We start from the raw sequence: 20226 nt of genomic DNA, 5'->3' as shown, positions 1-20226 counted from the left end.
AACGTGATATTTCTCAGGGAAGAGCTTCATCTTTGAAAATTATCCCATTGTTTAAATGTTTCCATGTATCTTATGATCATGTGTAGATCTAGACAATGTGGTGATTCGGGCAAATAGAAATAATCCCATTTTTAATATCGAACCAATCGTCTCCTCTGTGCACTTGTTTAGGGTGTTTGCAGTTCAGTATTTGCGTAAACAGTTGCTGTTATTTTCTGATGCAAATCAGCCATAGCTGCAGTATGAGCAGTGACATGTCCAAAACTCGTCCAAACATTTCATTTCTGAATGGAAGAGAATGAGAAATCAAGGTCACCGCGTGTCCCACTTCTTCTCCGAGCTTTGTTTGCCTCAGAGCTGATTTCCGCTGAATGTCCAGTTGGAACCAGATGGAGAATGCTGGATGTCAGCTACTTCTATACATCCCACCATGGCGGGTGTCCACATGGGGTCCTGGTTCTCACCCCCTCTTACTCTGTGTCTCTGGATTGTGTTGTATCCAAACTGTGAGGGTTACGGCTAAATGATTAATTAGCTCAGGTGTACGGGATGTAGCAAGAAGGCTCGCCAGGCTGTGATGAGGCAAGTGAGCTCGTCTTCCTCATCATCACGGCGTGTCCATCTTATGTTCTCCCCCGTCTTGCCCCCCTCCCCCTTTTTTAGCTTGGTTGAAAACCATCTGGTGGTTTGGTCAGGATCACTGTCCCCCCTGCATGGCTGTTTTTTCCCTGGAAATCTATCCAGATAGCATTTGTTAGTGGGTTCAAAATGTTTCGAAAGTGTTTCAAATAATCTTGGAAATATTGTCGAGATGAAAGAAAATCATTTCAAGTCCTGATGCTGTCTTATCATTTGTAATTCTTTTCACACTGTCCTTTCAAAATGGGGCTGAAGAATCCCTGCTGCTTTTCACCTGTTTGCAAGATACAGAAGCAGAATGGAGGGGTTGAAGTACCGCACCCCTGAGCTGGCGGTGGAGTGTCACAGAGCCGAATCGATGTGTGTGCCTGCAACCAGCAATGCTGCTGTTACTCAGCTTATTCCCTGATGCTGTACCTGTGAGGGCTCTTGAATGCGCACAATAACCTACTACCATGACCGAAGCTTTTTAATTAGTGCACCCATGTTATAACACAACATGATCATATTGTCATGATGGAACAACCGAACTGGAAATTGAGGTAGAATTGATTCATTATGCGGTTCTGCTCTAGCAGTTCTGTGTTTCTGTGCTGGGTCGTCCTTATCTATCAGAAAGCTGTCCGCAGGGCCTCCAGCCCCCCCCCCCGCTGAGCTAATTAACAAGGTGTGTCCTGTGTGTTTGGACTGTGGGCTTTGTTGTGTTTGTTACTATGTGTGCTGCTTCTGCTGGATGCCAGGTCACCTGGCCCAAGCCGAGTCCATGCCAATACAGGGAAAAGCATTTGGTCAGCACACACTCGCCCATAAGTGCTCACAGTCAGCAGAATAACAGATAACAGGAACGCTGTGGGGGGGCAACCCTGGGGAAACACCTAACCACGTTATGCTTTCGCTTGGAAAGCACAGGACCAGATTCCAAATTTTTTTTTCCCTTTAATGAGTTTGTGTTCCTTTGATTTATAGAGGTCAAACGCTAAATGTTCAGTGCAGTGCAGTCCCGCATGCTAACAGTTTAAAACGTCTCACGCATTAAAACAATGCTGCTTTTTTTTTCCCTCAATGTGTTACAATGTGTGCGTTTTCCTTTGAGCCGTCATAGATTACATGTTATAATAGTGGCTGTGGGCAGCAAGTCGTCATCACAGCATGATCTTTCCCACAAAAAGCTTTCTGTGTGTTTATGCCTGGTTGATTGTAGATTTTTTATTTTTTTTTAATAGATTGTTTTTTCCACAAAAAAATGTTAAAGAAGGCCAGAAGCTGCATGTTGATTTAAACATTGATGTAAACAGGGCTTGATTTAAGTTCAGTTTATAGGTGTAAAAATAGATCATTTCTGGGTTCGAGCTTTGCCACCAGCCCAAATGTTTCACAGTTATCTGACAAACTGAGCTGAACCAAAACCAAAAACTCTGTACACTGTACATATGTAATATACCAGTCACTCTACTGCTGTGGACTGTGTTCCCTGTTATTATAAACCCAAGCACACAAATTATAACTTCCACACGTTGGAGTGTTATCATGTTCGCCAGTGATGATGGTCAACCCTTCATCATCTTGTTAGTCATTCCTGGGAAATTTAAAAAAAGGATCCAGAGCTGTGCTTCTGTAGATATGTCCAGAGAGCATGCGTTTGTGGGGGACGCCAGTATAGTTATGTGCTAATACACCCTTGGGAGGTGTCAAAATGACTCGTGTTCTGAGCAATGAATTCTGACTCCACAAGTCATTGTTAAGTGATCCAGTCTTTTTCATGTGCTCCACAATTATTTTTCTTATGTGACTAATGTTTGAAATGTTTCAAATCAAATGTTCAGCATATGGAGGTGAGCTAATGTTGCCCGAGCCATATCTGATAAAACAAAGTGTTTATTTTAGTGCCGTAAAAGCATCAGATGAGGGGATGTGATGAAGCCTTCAGATATAAGAAGCTGCAGCTGCAGATGTGAGCTAATCTACAGCTGCGTAAGGACCGCGTTCATCTCATCTCCTTGGTGGTTACGAACATCTCTTCTGCCTCGTTTCCTTCATCAATTTGTCTTCTCGCTTTCCTTCCCCATCTCGCCCCTGCTCCGCTCATCAGCCTCCTCCATCCTGAGTTTCATCTTTGAAGTCATTTCTTAAGGTCCTCTCTTCTCTCCCTCAGGAGCTCCCTTCCTTACCGAGGGTGTCTCAGGAGTTTTTACAGAGACGGGAATTTCAGGAAGCGTGTTTAGATGTAACCTGCTGAGACTTTGATGCTGCTGTCGGTCGTCAGAGAGTAGAAACGCTTTACAGACTTTTGCAGAAGCCCAGTGGGTATCCTCCAGGTAATTCTAGCCAGAACTATCCAGAGAAAATAGAGATTAGACTGAAAGAGAAAACTCTTGATGCTGGCCTCCTTTATAATGCCGCCCTGTCTCTTTTTAATTTACAGATTGCTGTGAACCTCTGAGGGAAAATGGCCTTCTTTCAGAACAACTTCTGGGTGAGTGCCTGTGAAAGAATAATGAGCGATCTTAATCGCCACTTATGATTTATTCATCTATTACAGCCGAATCATAGCTGTGAGTCACTGAGCCTTTCTTTCGCGTTCTCGGTGGACAGCTGTGCTAATGGCTCCCTGCTGCTTGTCAGGTGCACATAGGAACTGCTAACAATAGAGATGAATCTTTTATTCAGACCTCTGTGTATTTCCGGCCACATGTAAAGTAATATTGCTCAGGTTATTGTAGCCTGAAATGATGTTGGTAGTGTGGAGCATGGGAAATAGATGGGGAAATTGTCATTACTTGCTGCTTGCTGTTTCATTATTTGTTTGATACAAAGCCAGGTCAAGAGGTATTTGGACGGTGATAAAACATTGCTGTAATTTAGTGGATTGGGCTGAAAAATAGAAGACAACTATAAAGAGCTATTAAGACCAGTGAATCAGGCTGCCATTATGTTGTGAATCATAGAGAGAGCAGAGACTTCAGAAGCAGTCAAATCTTATACAAGAGAACGCCACTGGAAAGTTCAGCAGCTCTAAAAGGCTAAAATAAAGTTAAGTTAAGCGGATAGTCGCCGAATTTCTTCTACTGGTGGAAAAAAAATGAATTGACAACATCTTGCTAAGTGAAGAATTTTCTTAATGAAATCTCATAATCTGCAGTCAATGAGGGAGATATGCACATGTGCTCATTAATGTAAATACCTAAGATGTTTACACAAGATGCAAACGGATGCACTTCAGAAAAGAAAAGGCTGGATTAGACTTTACTATAAATACCCTTTAAAAAATACAAGAATATTTAAGAGGAAAAGATGGGATTGATGAACAGTGTGACAGCGTTTTTCATGTTAAGCTGCCAGTTAAAGCAGGGTCACTGGTGTTTGTTTAAGTCGTGATAGAAGAAGCGTAATTAATTCACAGCTGCACTCTTTGCACAGATTCAGTCAATTTCCTCTAAACTTCATGGGATAATGACCCAACGCACACACTGAGGGCAGCTCAAGAGCTTCTTAAGGCTATAGAAATGTAATGTTGCCGAATGACTCGGTTCAACTGAGTGTTTTTCACCTGATAAAGAGACCAAACTGAAAGCGAAAGGAGCCACAAAGGAGCAGCAACTGAGGGCTGTTTCAGTAAAGGTCTGGCAATTATCTCAAGGGTACAAACTCTTTACGTCTTTATGCACTTGATGTGCAAATTTGGGATACATGGATTTCTTTTATTAATCTAAATTTCTGGTGATGAAAGTTGCGACATACAGTTCAAAGTAGCCGAAACTTGAACAAAAATGTCAAGCGGCTCAATGTTTCACAGTTTGACAAACTTGGCTAAAATGGGAAATATTTGATCAGATATGAAATAAACGAGCTCGGACATCTGTTCAGAGATTCTGAAGCAGGTTGAGAAGAATCAAAATTAGGCAAATACCGGAGACAGCAGTAAACATCAAAAAAGCGGTGAGGGGGGTTCTAAAACATTGCAGACGACTCGGAAAAGAGGCTTAATGTTGAAAATACCGCAGTTCTCCTTTAATATAATGACCACACGTGGACCTTCCGAAACACATCCTGAATATGAAAACGCTCACTAAACCACACAAAAATCAGTCTGCTCTCAAAAAGGGCGGTCCTGCAGACATTTCCCAATCCCTGGCTCAGACACTGCATGATGAAGCCATCGAGTCAGCCACCTGACCAGTCTGTCAGTGCTGCTGTGAGTTGTGCTGACTCAAAGAAACTTTTTCTGCAGATTGTGCAGGATGAGCAGAATGAACACTCCCATAGAAGAGAGGTGCAACAGAGAAACACCACCTCTGCGAGTCTGTACTCTGTGGTGATGAAGATGGAGGACAGACATATGGATAGTCCCTGGGAATATATGGTCATCCAAATCATGATTGTGATGTTAATGTGTCCCATGAAAAGGAATATTTCCTGAAAATTCTATTCGACCGCTCACAGATCCGAGTGATGTCTTATCTGAGGTCATTTCATATTTCACACATATTGTGACATAAGGAAACATTCAGCAACACTGTTACCGATCCATCCAAGCTCTAAATCTTGGTTGGTGCCGAACTCACAAAAAAAGAAAGAGGCAGAAAGATGGGGAAAAAAGAACTGAGGAGATAGAATCTGAGAAATGTTGAGGATGCTTCAGAGACATCATCAAACGCCTGCAAAAAAAGTCAAGCAAGCACAAGGTAAAGTGGTCTCTCTCTGTGGCTTTTTCGACGCAAACAAGCAGAGTGGGTTTTCCCTGCAACACAGCCACAAATGTCGCAGGGACAAGGAAACGTTGATTGGACTCACCAAATCAGACCGAATCACAGCAAGTAGAGGAAGCTTATGAGTCGGAAACTCACTCAAAGCTTCTCAGAAAGCAATTCCCCTCGTGTTGAATGTGTTGAGCGGCTAAAATGGATAAAGATCCTTATCTTTATTATGATCGTTTTTAGAGAGCAAAAAAGCAAGCTCTGCTGCTAAGAGTGGGGAGGAAAGGATGGGGAAAAGAATCGAAACGTGAAATGCTAATGAGCCAAAATGTGTTTACAGGGATTTAAGAAAAATGTGAACAAAAAAGTCAAATTTTTAGTGTGTCTTGAAGCATAATAAAGACAGAAAGTTCAGAATCACTATTTTTTTTATCGGGTATTATATGTGTGTGTGTTGTAATTATAGGGATATTAAAATATTAAACTGGATTAAACTGGATTAGTGCGACAGTTTGAGGGACAGTAAAATAATTCAGAGCGTGCTGGAATTATATCTGCTCCCCAGACCGAGCAGAATGTCAATTTAGCTGATGGTTTCCCCTTTGGAGCTCTTAGCACAGTTCTTATATATTTAATGGAAAACCACAGCGTGCTTATGAGGAATCTTTGCGAGAAGCTGTTAATATTCTTGAGCCAAACAAGACGCAGCTCTGTGTGTGACTCCTTCCCAAGCGGCTGTGCTGGTGAATGAACTAAAGGGCTGGTTTGTATTACACAGCTATTTGGGTCTGAAAACAGCACGGGTGGAAAACACTTTTTATATACATGTAAACAGACACACAGGCTCATAAATAACACATCATAAAAAAGTCTTATTATCCCACTTTTTCCTTTTAAAAATACATCAACAGCTAAAGAATGAGCAAAATTATTACCCCTCCTTAAAATCCTGCAACCAAGACTTTAAAACATTCAATGCTTTGGCCTTTTATTTTCATTTTCTAGTGAATTTTCAGATCTGAAACCCAAATAAATATTAATCAGAGGTTTCTGAGATGAACAGAAGACAGCTTAAAGGTGGCAGCTCCTCCCAATCTTTGCCTCAGCTTCAAATCTGAAAGTTTCATCAAAATGGAAAACATCATTTCATATGTCAGAACTTTAAATTTTTCCACAAAAAAAAACGGTTTTCCTCATCAGAATCGATTATTCTGTCATTCTAATTATTCCAGCTAATTTCAGTTTGATGTGTAAAACTGTAACTGAGGACTTTTTATAGGTGTCAGGAGGCAGGAGTGGGAGAAGTAGGGCACACCTGAAATAGCTGTAGCAGGTGTGCAGGGACAAAGAAGAACGGAGGACGTGAGGACACTGGGAAAAATGAAGAAGATGGAGAGAACAGAGGAGGAAGCCTGTAATAACTCGTGAAAAGATTCACTTGAGGATTACGGCAGCGTTGAGAGGCATGAAAGCGCCCCACTCCTCTAACATGTGAGCATAGCTGCTAATGAGGACGTTATATGTAAACATTTAGCAAATTAACACATTATTAAATAGTACTGTTATGTTGCTAGTTTTTGTTTCATTTGTAGAATCTACTGCAAGTTAGTATTGTGTCGTAAATCCTGAAATGATTTGTAAACAGAGAAAAGATGAAAAAGAGATTCTGTTTGACAAAATGATTGTTACATCTCTGGATCTCACAGGGATCTATCTGCATTTATGAAATATAAACCATATAAGGGTCAAACTTCTGCGTGTGAAGTGAGCTGAATATTAGCTCTGAACAGATGTGCGAGCTCGTTTATTTCATATCTGATCAAATATTTCCCATTTTAGCCAAGTTTGTCAAACTGTGAAACATTGAGCCGCTTGACATTTTTGTTCAAGTTTTGGCTACTTTGAACTGTATGTCGCAACTTTCATCACCAGAAATTTAGATTAATAAAAGAAATCCATGTATCCCAAATTTGCACATCAAGTGCATAAAGACGTAAAGAGTTTGTACCCTTGAGATAATTGCCAGACCTTTACTGAAACAGCCCTGTTGCTGCTCGTTTGTGGCTCCTTTCGCTTTCAGTTTGGTCTCTTTATCAGGTGAAAAACACTGTCGAACCGAGTCATTCGGCAACATTACATTTCTATGCCTTAAGAAGCTCTTGAGCTGCCCTCAGTGTGTGCGTTGGGTCATTATCCCATGAAGTTTAGAGGAAATTGACTGAATCTGTGCAAAGAGTGCAGCTGTGAATTAATTACGCTTCTTCTATCACGACTTAAACAAACACCAGTGACCCTGCTTTAACTGGCAGCTTAACATGAAAAACGCTGTCACACTGTTCATCAATCCCATCTTTTCCTCTTAAATATTCTTGTATTTTTTAAAGGGTATTTATAGTAAAGTCTAATCCAGCCTTTTCTTTTCTGAAGTGCATCCGTTTGCATCTTGTGTAAACATCTTAGGTATTTACATTAATGAATACATGTGCATATCTCCCTCATTGACTGCAGATTATGAGATTTCATTAAGAAAATTCTTCACTTAGCAAGATGTTGTCAATTCATTTTTCTCCACCAGTAGAATAAATTCGGCGACTATCCGCTTAACTTAACTTTATTTTAGCCTTTTAGAGCTGCTGAACTTTCCAGTGGCGTTCTCTTGTATAAGATTTGACTGCTTCTGAAGTCTCTGACATTTTGTACTGGATGTTATTTGTACTGGATGTTCGTTGATATTACTCCGCCACCGCTAAGAAAATAGTGCGAGCATGAACGAGCTGCCAAATAAAACACGACAGAAGGAACTTTTCGCAACGAAATTTGATATGGATTACCAGTGCACACCAGTAACCACTCCGGTGAGTTGATGATTTTGAAAACGGACGTTTATGGTGCTTTTACGGACCTTTTTAGTCATGCGCATGACTTGCCATTCTGAAGCAGGTTGAGAAGAATCAAAATTAGGCAAATACCGGAGACAGCAGTAAATATCAAAAAAGCGGTGAGGGGGGTTCTAAAACATTGCAGACGACTCAGAAAAGAGGCTTAATGTTGAAAATACCGCAGTTCTCCTTTAATGAGCAGCTCATCCTTGACCCAGCACTGCTCTGTGCTTTTATTCTGAGTGAAATACAAAATATGAAACTATTTACATGACATTTCATCAAACTCTCAAAGAATCCAAAAACTTCCTCCTGATTCTCATGTGAGACATGAAAATATTTCTCAGAATTCATAGTCTTCTTAATATTCGGAACAAAATAAGTATTCACTTGTAGCATCAGGGCTAGATTGGATTGTACATGGAATAAAGCAACTTTATTGAGTTTATTGGACATCAAAATCCCCAAAAATCAAGTTGTAAAATCCGATCAGCCCTCTGTTGTCAAACAGAGCAGATGTCGGGGGTACACGGGTTGGTAAGGGAGAGAAATGGGTCAGAATCTAATTTATTTATGTGAATTGATCTGATTTTCTGTTAAAACACCATGTTTATTAGATGCTGTTCAGTTGCACAAATGCCTGCTGGAGGACAAACTATCAGACGGATTAAGTTGCTGTACGAGGCAAACTAAAGTTTAACTGTCTGGCGTGTTCTGAGCAGAATATGGCAGGAACTCTGATTACACCGTGGCTCAGCAAAGCGGGACAGTTTGATCAGTTCCTGTTTGTAATACTGGTAAAGTTTACTTTTATTTTATAGCCGTTAAATGAACATTAATTCGCTTTTTAATGTGATTATTGAAACTGATAGAAGAAAATCAATTACCTCTTAACATAATTAATAATAATATTTATGATATATTCATAGTATTGTCTCCTCCTGCAGGGATGACCTATGAATTCCATTCATGTGTTTTTATCCTGATGCAAAGGAGAGTGCGCCAACATAAAGGTTTTATCAACCTAAACTGGTTGTTTTGCACACATACGCTCTTGAACCTAATTTACAGTTTGTCAGGCCTTTTCTTTAGAGATGTAAGTTCCATCCGAGCTATGCAGAAATATTATGCCTGTCACTGTTGCATCCATAGCAACCCTGAAAGCACGGAGTGAAACACACACGTGTGAAATCGCAGTTTAACACCAGCAGCTTAGACCTGAGGTGCTGTATATTCTTTAATTCTATGTGTGAAAAGTCTCTCCAAACCAAACAGTTGTGCAAAGATTGTTATGGTAAATGGGTCAAAGTATCTCCCTTAAGATGCCGGTTAATCGCAGGGATGATCTCAAGATGTTAAATTCACTGCTGTATGAATTGAAGCAAACCTGAGGAATTGTAACTCGGCAGATATTCATAATGTCAGATATTTGAATCATGGAATACTTGAATATGTTTTTAAATATCTGAACATGTGCAGTTTGATCTGATCATCCAGAACAAGCGTCCAGACTGTTTAAATGATGTTTAGAAGTCTTAATTATATACGTTTTAAGACTTTGCTGAACCTGTGCAGCCTCGTCTGTTCTCTTTTTTTTTTTTCGTGTCAAATCGGCCGTTTTCAGCACCTTAGTTTCATGTAACTGAAAGGTTGTAGTTCAGAGTAGTAATGTATCCTATATCGGATCCTCTGAGACAGAGTGATGGAGGACCGCCGGAGCTGATCGGAGGAGACCCTCCACAGACAATGAAAAGAAAGTCAAAGTCAGGAGTGTAGCACACCTCATTATTTAGTCTTTTCTTTGTAATATTCTTAAAAATGCCACTTATTTACAGCTCGCACGTGTTTTTTTTGTTTTTTTTGTTTTTTTTCTTTTTAAACGGTTCAAAATCTAAAACATCACATCAGCCTCTTCCTTTTTTCCTGTATTTGGATGCCTTTTCATACCTAAAATTAAGTCATAATCTTGTTCGGGTGGTTGTATCAGGAGAAATGCTAAATTTCTGAATCGCGTATATTTGTTAAGTTTGAAATTTATAAGCAAAGACTAACAGTAACTATTTAGCACTGCAGTGATCCAGTTCAGTGAATAAGCCGTTGATGCTGATGCTGGAGGAAACAAACTCGTGTCAGACATTCATCATTCAGTCTGTTTTGGAATAAATACCTTTCAAGTGTGACTTTATCACAATTAGAGAATTTCTTGATATTTTTTTGTTTTTGACACTATTTTCCTTGTCTATAATCTGTTTTACGAATAATTGCGTGTAATAGTTCAGAGGCACACATCCCAGCTTTTCTGTCCTTTTGCAATCAGCAGCGCAGCACTAACTATTAAGATGTTGTTAAAGACATTTTATTAGTTGTAGTAAGTACACCGTGAAGAGGCCCTGTAGTGCAGAGCTGAGCTCAGTCCAGGCTGCTTCTCTGTCTGTAATTAGTTTCGTACAAGCCTCAAGGAAAGTTGTACGATGTGTCTAATTAAAATCAAGTGAGAGCAGTTAATGAAGACCCCACCCTGGAGATGTATAACTCTCGCACAGTTTTTATGAAGACACACAAACTAAAAAGCGATTAAGTTGAAGAACTCTGTCGGGAAATAGCTTCATGCTTTATTGTGTTTCCTTTACAATCCTGGGGTATAAAACTTTTAGAATATGTAATTTGCCTATAAAAACTCATCAGAGGATTCTGTTATCTCACCACCTGAAGCACGTTATTCTTTTAGCAGCTGTTCTGAACCCCTTCGGATCTTCAGTGAAATCATAGATTTGATGTTGTCTGAGCAGCTTTTCTAAGCTGCAGAGATATGAGAGATCTACAAAGAGTGGAACAAATCTATTCTTCAATCATTGTCAAACAGCTTGGCTTTACGGGGGGAACTTTTCAGCTGCAGGGACACTGTTTTTCTTTGTAAATCTCATTTATATCCTAATGAACATGCCATGAATATTCATCAGCACCCCTGTGTAGAGAAGAGGATTCTGTTCTGTACAATGTGGAAGGCCATTTAATCGGTCATCCTATAGCTGCTGCCTGAAATACGGTCTGAGTTGATGCCAATAAGATTACGATTATTTGATTATAATCCATTAAAACTGTAGCTTTGGTGCATCTTAAACGGTTGTTTTGGGAAATGTTATGATAGAACACTTCTGTTACTTTTCTTTCTTTGTCAAACAGTCCATTGTTTTACTATTTTGAGAGAACTGTGAAGTATGAGACCCATTCACTGCACCAAAGCTTTAGCAAAAACAACCTCCTATATTATCAACATCATAAGATTCTTATTGTAATGTTTGGGGTTGCTATGACAACATAGAATAACTCTAAAGAAGTAAGACTGCGCTCCTTTTCCACCGCTCAGCTGATCTGGGCCCTATCTGAACCAAACTTTTGAAGAATTCGTTGGGTTTTCTTGGCTGTAATGCTGAAAAGCAAAACATAAAACTACTGTTATGTACTGACATCTTGTCCTGCTTTAAGGTATGGGATTGACTGTCGTTACAACTATTTTTTTTGCATCTCAAAGTTGTCCCAGACTCGGCTGAGAGAGCCTACCCACAGGGGTTCTTTCCACTTAAAGGACTAATGCTGGCATCTAATTTTCTGAGATAAAAAAGGACATTTCTCTGCAGCACCATCCCCCTGAACAAATTAAAGCAAATGTCTGGCTATCCTTAGTGCCCCCCCTAAGTCTTCATGTGAAACTTGTCCACATACAGAGTTTACACCTCGCCGTAACCCCCCCCTCTTCTCCAAGTTGCTTTCGTCTCCTCTCCCATCGTTGTCCTCATTGTCATGGTAATGGGCTCCATCATGCATGACCAAAACGGTCAACTTAATTGATGAAAAAAGAGATCAGCAAGAGGGGAGAGAAGTGGGGGTTTGCATATATCAGACGCAAAGGGTTTTCATTCACTAAAAAGGCTTAAAGAATACGTTATGACACTTGAAGACTGTTGGTCAGTTCGGGGCTCTTGTGCGATCAGACTGCTTGGCATGACTCGATGTCTTCAAGAGCCAATTTTCATCCACTTGCTCAATCAAAAACTTGCATTCACAAACAAACACAAGTGCAGCTTTAAATCAAAAGTTTAGAAGACTTGGAAGACATTTTGATCACACTCGTGATGATGGGATGTGATCCCCACACAGTGAGCCATATTAATTCAATTGAACCGTTTTCCCATATTAATCATTTGACCTGTGGTTATACGGATATTATGGAAGTTTCTCATAAACCTATGGACTGTTTTGATGTTAAAGAATGAGGTTTTATAGTTTTGCTTCTCTCAAAAGTCCCAGATTGAAAGCACCGAAAGCAAACGTGCATGTCCATTTCTTAAGCTTTATCTACCCTGTGTGCACCAAAGCCCATTCATACCGAATACATACGTCCCTGAAGTTCTAAATTTACCATTTTGATTGGGAAAAAAAAGGCTACATAGTAATGAAATGGCTGTAGTTTTAGCAAACTTTACTAAAAGCTTGCAGTGTTGAGAACCGTTTTCAGCATTCAACTTTTGAGCTCTAATATGTAGATTCATAGATTGACAATAAACACCTGTGACTATGTTAATGGTAACAAACATTTCTAATGTGATGCGATGTGTCAAACGACTGAGCATTTAATGCAAATAAATCATTTTTGTGGCTTTGAATACACAGAATTCCCATTAATAGGATTAGTTTGTTTATCTTATTATTTCCTAAATGGGGCTTATTTCTGAAAAAAACCCAGTTTATTTTAACTCTTGATGGACTTAAAGGTAGGGTAGGAGATCCTGGATTTTGAGTCCAGCGAAGCTGCATTTTGAAAATACACAGGTAAAAAGTCCCAACCCTTTTCTTCACTTTCTTCCCGAAGGCACGCCTCTAGAGTACATGAACGAGCACTAAGGTGCACGAGCGCTGTTCTGACAGCAAGCATCGATCGTTGCCGTATTTAGTATTTAGTATATGCTAACTATACGTTTAATAATGCTAGGTGCTAGCCAAGCTGGCTCTAGTTTAGCTTCCTGCCAAGCTTCTGGACGTGTAATTCGTTCACGGAGCAGGGTACGCGCACGGGGAAGGAGGGGGAGGGAGGAGCAGATTGCAGTTTGATAGACGGCATCAGTATCCAATCATTGTGAACGGTCCGTTCACAATGATTGGATACTGTTTTTCCTAGATTGTACGTTCTAGAGGTCACTAAAACTTTTCATATTTGTGTCAAAACTTTTGATTAATTGGTTGCAATGGGGGTGTGAAGAATATTTCAAGCAATATGTAAAAAAATGTTCCAGAAAAAGATCCCCTACCCCGCCTTTAAGTTTGATCTGCTCACACACAATTAAATGCACGAAGTGATGGTTGAACATGGGAAAAGTATTTTATACACGTTATATGACAGCTTTGCCAACAATAACTGCCTCAAAGTGCAGTGCAGGGCAAAAAAAGGGCAACACCTCTCACTACCTGAAGAGGTGACAACGTGCACCGTATACTGACAGGATTGCATAAAGGATTTGTTTATTCTCTAACCTCAACGATGAGGCTGTCCCATTTCATTTGAGAGGTTTGAAACGCCCAAAGGAGAAAAGAAGAGAGTAGTTTAAATGATTATATGAAATGGTTTTTATCTCTGTGTTATCAGAGAAAGGTGAAACGCAGCAGGAAAATAAATATGGGAGAAAAATTCTGCATCGTGGTGTTCATATTTGCCTTTTCAAATAATCACAAGCCGTCTCCTGGCTGTTATCGTGATCAAACACTGTGCGCAGAACCCTTTGAGGAATATAACAGGCAAAGTCTTTGTATGCAGCCGGCAGACTGGCCTGCCAGCAGAGGCAGACAGGTGCTGTGTTTAGCTGTGAAGAGGCAGGTTTGTGTGTGTGCGCGCCTCTGAAGCGTCACCTGACAGCTCGCCTTTCTGCAGTGAGGGTAGAATTTCAACAAAAAGCGTTCGCCAACTGGAGGAATAATGATAATATAATACAGGAACGTTTGTTGAAAAGGAGCCGTATTCAATGTGTGTTTCACTTTATTTAAAGTAAAATCGACGCAGTAAAAGTTTCTTTCTGGTTCATAAAACCAACCTGTGACATGGGCAAAACTCTGTTTTCTGAGTTAAGATGTAGACGTGTTCAACATGTTGAAGACAGTAGGATTCAGTGCATCTTAGATCGAAGGCCGGACTTTTTGAGGGTTAAACCTTGGTTTTAGGTTTCAGGTTAGATTCTGATTTATGTCAGGGTTTGGGAGGACATTGTGTCACCGAAAATCATCCCATAGAGCCATACTAACACCTTTTTGTGTTTTATGTGATGGATGGACTTTCCCTTTGAGCAAAGATTAATATTTGTCTCAAAATTGGCAAAAATTTGACCAATTTTCTTTCTACTATCCATTATGAGGAAAAAAAGATTTGTCATAAAACTATAGATTATTTCCTCAAATTACATTTCAATCTTTCAATCTAAAATACTTAAAAATGATCTACCATAACCTCAGGGACATGTCTTCAAATAGCTGACAAATGCACCAAGTCTCAAATATATTCTGTTCACTATTAGAAAAAAAAAGGATGCGGGGCAACACCTTACATCAAACAGAGAATTGTTTTTTAAATGATAGGATAATCAACTATTTATTTATTTATTTATTTATTTTAAATTTCAAATGTCCATTTGACATGAACCTGAGACTTTGAGGGAACTTAAAATGTCTCTCTGCATATGTCGTCTTTATTTCTCCAAAACGAGCAACACTTTTTACAGCAACCATCAGTTTGCAGTGAAGAGGCTGAAGACAAACGAGGGACTCTTTCTTTTTTTTTTTTTTTTTTTTTTTTTTGCTCTGTTTGACCTGACTGAAATACACAAAGCACACGCAGCTATGATCCTTTTTTTGTTTGGGCAAGTCGTGTCCTCTTTCACATCGTATGTCCTGGCAGGTATTCGGAGGTCGTGTTTGTGGTGCGTTCATGTACCATTTTTTTCTTTGCTCCGATGCTGGCGATGTGAAGGGACCCAGCAGGGGGGCCTGGTTGTTGTGTGCGAGCCTTTAGAGGGCAGCTTTTCCGTCAGGGCTCATCTCATCTACCCGTCTGAGATGTCTCTATTTTTCTTCCTGAACGCAGGGAGTCGGTTGCTCAACCTTCCTGTCCAGTTCTGTTTTTTATTTCCTACTTTGCAGGGTGTGTGTCTGTCTGTGCGTTTGGCTTTTCGGTGACCGTTCCTTGGCATTCCAGCCATTCCCCTGGTACCTGGGAAAGGGTCTGTTCCCCTTCAGCAGGATATTTTTAGGGCCTGAGTAGCAGCTGTCTGTGTCTCTGTCGGCACAAGCAGCTCAGCCGTCTGTTGACTTCAAAAAGGGCCGAGGCTGAGGACAGTTGCTGCTCTCTGTTGCACTTTTTTGGATTATAGGGACTTATGCAAAGCAAGTGTAGGTCTGTGTAATTACAACAGTGATGTATGTGAAATAATGATATAGTCTGTGTTAAATCTGCTTCTCTGCAAGGTAAGCAGCTCGTCTCAACAACTACTTACTGTGGCTTTCTCATTTTATAATGATACTGACTCAGTCCTGTTTGGGCCTAATGTTTGTGCTCCACTGAGGAAGAATTACAATACATCTAACCAAACAAACATTTAGACCGTTATATTTAACACTTAGTTTCACATTTCACACACTAAAGCCTCACATTGTCCAGTGACCATGCTGAAACGGAACAATATCTATAAATATGTATAACAATCTCAATCCCTACGCTTGGCCCTGCCCAGCCATCTTGCGGGAGGGCGTCTCTTTTATTTTTGGGATCAAGAAGCAGAGCCATCAAATGGCTCAGAACGCCCCATTTCAGAGGCCAGGAAAAAGAAGAGGCCTTCTACTCCCGCAAAGCGCCGGGCAAGGGCCAGAGAAAGGGATTAAGATTGAGCTATGATATAGTTTTCTCCGTCCTTTTGGAGCAGTTACTGAGGATCTGTTGGCACATGGCGGCTGGTATCTGAATAGAAATTTTCCGAATGAACGATTAAGCAAACCACACTGTGTTTTAAAGTAGTAGCTCGAGCAAAAAAACGTACCATCCAGTTTTTGAAAGTAAAATACAAAGTGAAACGATGATTTGGAAATGAATTAAACTCTATATTATCCATCATGGACAATGACCAGCACCCTCTCCATCACATAGTAGACAGACAGCAGAGTAGCTTCTCTCACAGGCTGCTCCAGTCTGTCCTGCCACGTGCCATCACACTGTACAATAAGACCAAGACTCTGAAGAACACTGCTTATTTCGACATTTTATATTAATATTTTTAACATGTCAAGGCTGTCTTTTTTTTATTCCATTTAATGCTGCTGCTGGGCTGTAATTTCCCATCTTGAGATCAATAAAGTATATCTATCTATCTATCTATCTATCTATCTATCTATCTATCTATCTATCTATCTATCTATCTATCTATCTATCTATCTATCTATCTATCTATCTATCTATCTATCTATCTATCTATCTATCTATCTATCTATCTATCTATCTATCTATCTATCTATCTATCTATCTATCTATCTATCTATCTATCTATGAATGAATGATATAAATTGACAGTATGGAAACAGGAAGAGAAATGAAAGGGAACGAATTTGGTTTTTGCTTCAATTCAAAATAAACTAAAAGGAACTGAATTTATAGCCGCTGGTTGTTTGTTTAAATCATCGGAACGACACTATATTAGTAGCTGGAAAACTGTAATGGGGTCAGTTACACAAATATTTGGCTGCAAGGAAGTTAACAATATGCCACCACTTTTCTTTGCTCCAAGAGTTTGTTGAACCTAGAAAAATAACTCAGATGTGAAACTGAAGCACCAGCTGAGATCACTGTCTTTAACATGATCGTGTGAGTTTGCTGTTTCAGGATTTGGAGCTAACCGAGGGTGTGTGTGTGTGTGTGTGTGTGTGTGTGTGTTCTGTTGGTGCGTCTGCAGGGGGAGAAGAATGCCGGCTTTGACGTGCTCTACCACAACATGAAGCATGGTCAGCAGGCAACCAAGGAGCTGTCTGAGTTTGTCCGAGAGAGGTAAGGTTTGTGTGCTTTTGTGAATATTTGCGTGGGAGGCGGGGCTGGTGATGGGATTTCGGAGGAGAAATCCTACATTCTTGACTCGATACTTGGAAAAAAAGATGGAAAAACTGTGCCAAGGCTGGGTGAAGTGCTCCAATTTAAAATCAAGAGTTTCATTTCTTGCATCTGCAGCTGCCAAAATGTTAACAATTTATATTGATTCAAAGTAGAAAAAAACCTAAACGAGTTTCTCCTCGTTTGATTTATCTGTCATCTTTCTGGCCTCCGACTCCTCTCCTCACCTCTGTGTTACTTTTAAAGACACACAAGCCTGAACACCGTCTTTGGATGAGGTTCCAACTGCTGGTTTTTAAATTTTGAAATCCATCAACTCAACTGTTAGTCGAACGCTTCCTCCAAAAGTAACGCTTTAAAATCGGGAAGGTTTTTGTTTTGCTGCTGGACTCCCCCTACAGATGTGGGATGGAACACCTCTGCGGTAAAAACAAACCTCTGTCCGAAGGAGCCGGTGAGAATACCACCAGAAGCCACCAACGAGGATAAGACTGTAAACAGATATCATGTTTGAACCATTAGAAGACAACATGACCACTCCCCCTCCACCACCTCCAGCCTCACTTGCCTCTGGTCTTCTTCCTCTAAACATTCACCTTGTATTCACACCGTATGGCCTTGCTTCCACTCTACAACTCCTGCCAAAAATGATGGAATCACCGTCACCGATATGACTCCTCGTGATTATTTCCATATCTTTTTGCTTTACTTGATCTGGGGTTTGTTTTACAAAACCAGAATTATCAGCTGCTAAATTAAATTGTCAAATTAATTTTCCTATTATTATTCTTTTTGCTTTTACACAATAAAAAAAACTGAATGAACATGGTCCAAGAGTGGTGATTCCACGATTTTTTTTTTTCCCAGAGGTTGTTTGCCAACAACGACCAGCCTGGAGCTCTTATTTTTTTTAATACAACCTGTAAATAACAAGCCCAGTCATTATGCTGCATTTCATTAAAGGATAAGACCGGTTTTTTGACATTGGGCCCTTGATTTCACATTATAACATGATGTTCTACTCACCCCTGCTTGTTGTTGGTCATTTGGAGCTGTTCCGAAGATATTCGCGAGGCGTCTGGCTGCTCTCTTGAGATATTCGGCCATGAAACGGTTTCCTATGGGCAAGTTTATACAGGCACAAACTATGCTGTTTATAATTTATTAATTACTGTACACTAGCACTGATAACGTGGAGGTGCGTCGCTTACTTAAAAAAATCCGGGTTACTAATTTTGAATTTTAGCCGAATGAATGAATAGGCAGCAGGTCTGTGGGCTGTCTGTGGTAGTAGCACGACGAGGACGTCAGTAACACCTACTTTACGACAAAAATTCAAAATTACAGTAACCCGGATTTTTTTAAGTAAGCGACGCACCTCCACGTTATCAGTGCTAGTGTACAGTAATTAATAAATTATAAACAGCATAGTTTGTGCCTGTATAAACTTGCCCATAGGAAACCGTTTCATGGCCGAATATCTCAAGAGAGCAGCCAGACGCCTCGCGAATATCTTCGGAACAGCTCCAAATGACCAACAACAAGCAGGGGTGAGTAGAACATCATGTTATAATGTGAAATCAAGGGCCCAATGTCAAAAAAACGGTCTTATCCTTTAAGCTAAACCTGGTTCTGGATGACTATGATCATCCAGAGATTTTGGATGATAAGCAGCTCTGTTGTGCTTTTCGTTGAATTGCAGTTCAGGTAATGTTTACTGCATGTAGGGTAGTTGCATTTGTCATTATCCTAAACTCCTGTAATTATTGTTATTAAGTTGTGAAACAGCTGTAAGTCTTAAGATATGACGAGTCAAACAAAGTTGTTAGAGTTAATTGATACTATAATCTTATGTTTTACTTAATAACATACTTCCAGTTCACAAACTTACTCTTCATGCTCGTGTTTACTGGATGGCTCTTCAAATGGATGTCATGTGTATGTAAACTGTATATGTAGAGATGAAGCACACACATACAGAGAAACATTTGGTGTAGGAACACTACTCTTGTTTCCTCTGTGACCTTGCACCTCTTACACACCTAAACTCTTGAGATGGGTTTTGTGACCCTTTTCGGCCCAGTAAACTTCGATAACTCCTCTTTCGTCTGCGTCAGAAATCTCTTGTTTGTGCCACGATGCGCTTCCAGTTACATGTTGTGAGGATCAAACATTGATGGATCCCTCCAGGGTAATGAAATGAAGTGCCCACAAACATCTGATTGTCACGCTGTAGAGTGAAAACACCTGACTTGAATTTTGCCTTTAAATTAACTGCTAAGTTCACATTCCTTTGCCACTTGGAGTATACAATATTGGATTATTCCTAAGTCAATGAAGCAGAACGTTTTTGTCTCGCTCATTTAATTGGGACCTTTTTATCTTCTCTTAAGAACTTTTCTTGGCAGAAATAAAGAAGAAGACCATTTTCTGTTGTCTAATTTTTACATTTCTCTCAGTCTAAACCAGGAAAGGTTGAAATCTGGTTGCAAAAAAAAAGCATCAATGAGTTTGACAGACAGTTCTGCTGAATATAGTCGCAGCACTAACTTACAAAATGAAGTGTCTGCTGAAGTCGATAGTTTGACATATTCAAGACGTTGTGTCGACACTGAGGGAAGGTTCCCACAGGAGCTTGTACTCTGTAAAGTACTCTGGAAATCTACACACAGAGAGCACACTGTTGGACCACTGATATAATTCTGACATTGATTCAGAGCACTTGTGCACATTCCTCATGGGGGAAATTCACTTATCTGCTCGGACAGCAGCAGACAACAAATCGGCAGTCAGGAAATGAAACAGAAGCACTGTGGGTAAAGATCGTCCAGCAGGACGAAGGAAAGGCCAGCGGGTTGATAGATTTCCTCTCCGTCTGTTT

The 20226-nt window shown here is 40.1% G+C and overlaps 1 protein-coding gene across 4 annotated transcripts in view; it reads left to right on the top strand.

The window, feature by feature from the left end:
- Positions 1 to 20226, top strand: part of fcho1 (FCH and mu domain containing endocytic adaptor 1) — a 56716-nt gene that overhangs the window by 8886 nt on the left and 27604 nt on the right. For 2 of the 4 annotated variants that reach the window (XM_075485740.1, XM_075485738.1), the window contains exons 2-4: positions 2792 to 2954; positions 3062 to 3112; positions 17194 to 17285. In XM_075485740.1, coding sequence (XP_075341855.1) covers positions 3086 to 3112; positions 17194 to 17285 — 119 coding nt within the window. In that variant the 5' untranslated portion in view covers positions 2792 to 2954; positions 3062 to 3085. Of the gene's footprint in view, positions 1 to 2791; positions 2955 to 3061; positions 3113 to 15195; positions 15719 to 17193; positions 17286 to 20226 lie in introns of those variants that run through there. The other 2 variants (XM_075485739.1, XM_075485741.1) reach the window with 2 other exon arrangements.

Source organism: Odontesthes bonariensis, chromosome 15, assembly GCF_027942865.1.
Source record: "Odontesthes bonariensis isolate fOdoBon6 chromosome 15, fOdoBon6.hap1, whole genome shotgun sequence".
Lineage (NCBI taxonomy): Eukaryota > Metazoa > Chordata > Actinopteri > Atheriniformes > Atherinopsidae > Odontesthes > Odontesthes bonariensis.
The sequence above is the reverse complement of the archived record's forward strand: the minus strand, read 5'-3'. Positions and strand labels throughout refer to the sequence as shown.